This window comes from Sesamum indicum, linkage group LG4 (assembly GCF_000512975.1).
Source record: "Sesamum indicum cultivar Zhongzhi No. 13 linkage group LG4, S_indicum_v1.0, whole genome shotgun sequence".
Classification (NCBI taxonomy): Eukaryota; Viridiplantae; Streptophyta; class Magnoliopsida; order Lamiales; family Pedaliaceae; genus Sesamum; species Sesamum indicum.
Genome location: NC_026148.1, coordinates 13,059,765 through 13,065,217, shown reverse-complemented (window position 1 = coordinate 13,065,217; position 5,453 = coordinate 13,059,765). Strand labels below are relative to the sequence as shown.

At 32.8% G+C, this 5,453-nt stretch overlaps 1 protein-coding gene across 1 annotated transcript; it reads right to left on the bottom strand.

The window, feature by feature from the left end:
- LOC105160901 (probable aquaporin PIP1-5) lies at positions 2,454–4,093 on the bottom strand. Its single transcript, XM_011078419.2, has 4 exons — positions 3,663–4,093; positions 3,278–3,573; positions 3,013–3,153; positions 2,454–2,857 (listed from the first exon to the last, which is right to left on the bottom strand). The coding sequence occupies exons 1-4, from the start codon at positions 3,991–3,993 to the stop codon at positions 2,765–2,767; spliced, it is 861 nt and encodes a 286-aa protein (XP_011076721.1). The 5' UTR covers positions 3,994–4,093; the 3' UTR covers positions 2,454–2,764.

The following is a 5,453-nucleotide window of genomic DNA, read 5'->3' as shown; positions in this document are numbered from 1 at the left end:
GAGAAAATCGAGAGAAGGAGGGAGAGACGAAGCGGCAACATAGTTTGATTAGGGTTTTCATTCTGCAGTAAGAGAGAGTGAGAGATCCTTTTAATTAGGCAAAGAACCGAGTCGAATGAGGAGTAGGTCGGGCCAAAGGGGTGGGTAATGGGCCAAGCCATCCAATAATGGATTAAGGTGGATTTGGGCTGGACCTACCAAAAAAGGTCCTGGGCCACATTTTCTCAACAATTGTCTATAACGTTTCATCGTTTTCTTTTCTTTCTTTTTTTTTTCTAGGCTAACCACCTAGAGGTAGGGGGAGTTTTTCGGAGTTCCCCAATTCTATATTAAGGTGCATAAAAAGAGTTACAGCGGGAAGAGCTACTTCCCTATAATTTCTAGAAAGTTATAAACAAGGAGTACTACCCTCTTACAAATAGAGCAATATTAAACAAGGAGTACTGCTCCCTTAAAACAAAAGACACGAACAAGTTCAAAAAAAATTATGGCGAGTCAAAAAGGTTCTTGTTATCCCACCACATCGTGGATCACACAGTACCTTCAAATAAATCTGTACAGAGGAGCCAAGTCAGAATGTATTTAATGTTCCAAAAGGATAAATAAATGAACATTAGTATGAGCGTGGAGATCTTGTCTGTATGGCTATAGCAGCCGTTGAACCTGTGAAAGGGGTTAGAAAAACTTGCAAAAAAAAGCTATTGACTACAACAGCAAACGATCAGGCAACATTAGAAACAAAACCAGAAAGGGGGTAATTATTTAAATAATATTAAAAAAAATATATTACAAAAGTAACGCTGCTGTAAATTTGTTAAAGAATTAGGCGGCACGGCGATTTGCAACTGCGGTGCCTGCCATTTTTATTAAAAAAAATAAAATTTTAGAGGCATCGCGATTTCGTATCGCGGTGCCTTTTTTTATTTGAAAAAATAAAAATTCAATGGCCATTTTCTAGAGTTATTAATTTTTTTATTATAAAAAAAATTATATTAATATAAATTTTTTAAATATATTAATAATAATATAATGAGTCGCAATTTTTTTGTATAGTTGTAAAAAATACCATGAAGTATACAATTATTCTTAACAACTCGATACCGGCACATCTGATTGTGTAGAAAAATTTCTTTGTTGGGATTGTTGTCTTGCACGCATTTGTGCCCAATCCATCTCGTATATTATACAAATAAATTATATACATTTTTATACATATATATATAAACATATATAAAAGAGACATGATTTGACAATAAACAGTACTTTTTATCTCCTCACTACCCAACATCAAATATACTATACTTATTTTATATTATCTCCAAAAATAAATTCAAACATACACACTATATCTAACTTATTTTTATGTATTTTTATTTTTCTCTCTCTATTTTCACAAAATACCCAAAAACAAGTTAAAAACAAAGCTAAACATTAGGTGTAGAGTTTCAAAGTTAATTAGACAATACTTACTTTTTTTGGAGTGCCTAACATTTTTTGCAAAATTATTTAAATAATATAAAAAAAAATACAAAAATAACGTTGTTGTGAAATTGTTAAAGAATTAGGCGGCACCGCGATTTGCTGCCATTTTATTTAAAAAAAAAAATTAGAGGCATCGCGATTTCGTGTAATTTGATCTAATTTAATAAAAAAATACAAATGATATTTGTGTAATTTGATCTAATCTCTTAAAATATTAATATGTTTACCCATATTATTAACCATTTAAATTGATAAACCATCTGAATTATATTAATTGATAAACCATGTGTATTATTAATTTGAAGATAAAATAGATACAATTCTTAGGGACAAAAACATCCAAAATTTTGTTTTATATATAGAAAATGGCACCGAGATACGAAATCGCGATGCCTCTAAAATTTTTGTTTTTTTGTTTAAATAAAAAAAAGGCATTGCGATACGAAATCGCGATGCCTCTAATTTTTTTTTTAATAAAAATGGCAGGCACCGCGATTGCAAATCGCGGTGCCGCCTAATTCTTTAACAAATTCACACCAGCGTTACTTTTGTAATTTTTTTTTATATTATTTAAATAATTACCCCACCAGAAAGTATTCAAACAAACATTGGCCACAACGTCAACCATATGAATAAGTAACCTCCAAGGAATACATTTAGGTACAATTACATAAACAACACAGAAAATACTCAAATAGAACAACAAGTATCAGCAAAGAACCAATCAGTTGTAAGTACGTTTCATTGCTTTCTTCTAGTTTTGTGTCTTGCTCTTTTCCGAAGTTTGTAGAACTAGTAATATAGTTGTACGCTCGTCATGCTGTTGGCAGAGATCACTACCTTACTTCCATTTCCTGCTTGTGACTTGATCAGGTTAGATTTGCCACCTTAATGATATTTGTTTTCCCATCAACAAATATATATATATATATATATATAGAAGGTGCAGGTGTAATATGCGCACAAAGAGATGGTAGGTATGAGCATTGTGCTATTATTATAACTTCTCATTGCACAGCCAGTTACAATCATACCAAAGCCAACCTAGTCCTTTGTTTGACTTTCATTCAAGAAGTAAAATACCATCTACTGATGAGCATTGCCCCATCACATAATTGGCATCTATCAAATAGAAGATTAATATACATACAACAAAGTCACAATCCGAACAACAGGGGAATAGAAAAACACAACAGGACTTTCAAGTCTTCATCTTCATGAAATGATAACAATATGCTCATGAGGAGCAGAAGGGATTGCTTTCATGTAGTTGAAATAGGAATCACTTGGACTTGAAGGGGATGGCCCTGATCACCACCTGGTGATATAGAGCTGCAAGTGCTGCCCCGATGAACGGTCCGACCCAGAATATCCACTGCAACAATATCATCATACTCACATAGTAAGAACAAGTTTTTAAGAACTATATATAATTTTTAGGCAGATTTCTTTCATATATTGATATCTGGTTCTCTTCTAATTTGGTGATGGTGAAATTCAAATGAAAAAGAAGTCAAATTATTAGCTTACATGATCGTCCCAGGCATGATCCTTGTTGTAGATGATGGCTGCACCAAGACTCCGTGCAGGGTTAATACCAGTGCCGGTAATAGGGATGGTCGCCAAGTGCACCAAGAACACGGCAAACCCAATAGGCAATGGTGCCAATATCTGAAAAAACACATTCAATCACCCATTCGATCATCAATCCCCATTCTTTGAAACGGAATTTACTAATCTTAGCTGATATATGTCATCAAGGAAAACTACAAAGATTACTCTACTTAGTACTTACAGGGACGTGGGAGTCTCTAGCGCTGCGCTTGGCATCAGTAGCAGAGAAGACAGTGTAAACAAGAACAAAAGTACCAACAATTTCGGCACCAAGGCCGTCGCCCTTGGTGTAGCCGTGTGCAACCACGTTGGCACCACCGCCCTTGGTCTGGTAGAGGGTCTTGCCGAACCCCTTCACCACACCAGCCCCGCAGATGGCTCCCAGGCACTGCATCACCATGTAGAACAACGCCCTCGTCAACGACAACTTTCTCGCCAAGAATAGCCCGAACGTCACAGCAGGGTTGATGTGTCCACCTGCATAACATCAAATACGGTTCATCAATCAATGCACAAAGACAGTACATCAATACGATCAGTCAAAAACTTCCTTAGTTAAAACTCACCTGAAATTCCAGCAGTGCAGTAAACAAGGGCAAAGATCATTCCACCAAAAGCCCAAGCAATTCCCTGAATTCCGACTGTCGAACACTTGGAGTCAGACTTGTTAACCCCCATAACCGTCAAAATGCTCACATACAGAAACAGAAAAGTGGCAATGAACTCAGCAATCCCAGCTCTGTAGAAGGACCACGACGTCAGCTCACTGGGCACGAAAAGCGGCTCCGGTGGCGGTTCCCTGTAGTCCTTGTCCTGGCTCTGCGCCGCCGTCCCGATCGGCTGCCTCTCCGAGAACTTGTTGGCACCTACATTCACATCCTCCTCTTTGCTCTCCATCTTGGAAGCGAGAAAATCAAGAAAATTCAAAGGGCAAGAAGATGGAAGAAGAGTAGAGAAATTTTTGCAGTGGTGCTGAGTGAAGGATGGGCTAATGCAGTGTGATGAGAGAAGATTTATACAGAGAGTTTGTGGGAGAGGGATGGGGCCTAGTGACTCGCTGTGATGACTTCATTTTCACTGTGATATGACCAATCACTACATAATAATTCTGCGTTTGTATGTTTTGTATTATTCAGTGTTAGTTGTTGTGTTGTGTAATGAATTTTTCTTGGACGTATTTTGGTCTTTTAATATTATATACAAAAGATGTGTATAAAATATTTTTAGAAATGAAAATAAAGGAATAATTACATCCATACCTTTTAATAATTATGTTTATTTATTCTTATTTTTTGAAAAATTATACATACACTCATATATATCAATATCATTTACCCAAATCATTTTTATTCTTTAAAAAAAATTACACATACCCGCCACAAATATCAACAACATTTACAAACTAACCCTTTTTTTAACCGCCAAAAACTGAGTTTTGTAGTTATGCAAAAGATAGGAGCAGTTTTTGTAAATAGACCACCGATCAAGAGATATTAAAATGTAATTATACCTTAAATAAATAATATCATCTTTATATATTTGTTGTGTATATATTAAATAAAAAGGTAAATTAGAGCTACTTCCCCTGAAGTTTTTTATGTAGTTTTACTTATCTTCTCATTGTTTGATCAATTACATACAAATATCCCCTTTAAATGAAAAAATAATTATGTTGTCATTAAACGGTGAAATAAAAATTACTATTCTATCATTGCTTTTATTTAAAAATTAAATATTTGAAAAAATATTGAGGGTGGATAAAGTAAATAATCATTGAAAATATTAATTCATAAAAATATTTTATAAAAATTTAAAAGGTATATAAAATTATAATTCATATTCATAATTCAAAAGGTCATTTTGGCAGTTGACTAAAAATTAAATGAAAATCTAATGAAACGAGCTCGTTTTTATAAGTATATTAAATAAGGAGGTATTTATAATTTTTCAGACATGAGGTATTTATAATTATGCAAAAATTTAAAAACAATAACTGTAATTTATCCTGAATAAAATAAAAATACGTATTTATACTATATAAAAAGAAAAGGCATTCCATAGCGATAAATATTTAATGACACCGTTGTACCAATTTTTGTGAAGCCAATAATACTCTTCTATCGATAAAATAACTAACTTATTTAACTTTTAAAATTTTATATTAATTAATTTTTCTTTTTCTTTCTTATTTTTATTTTAATGTAATATATTAATTTATATATTTTATTTTTTTTATAATATTATGTCTAATATTTTTATTTTAATGTAATATATTAATTTATATATTTTATTTTTTTTATAATATTATGTCTAATATATTTTAAAATATATAAAAAAATTTATTCATTATATATATA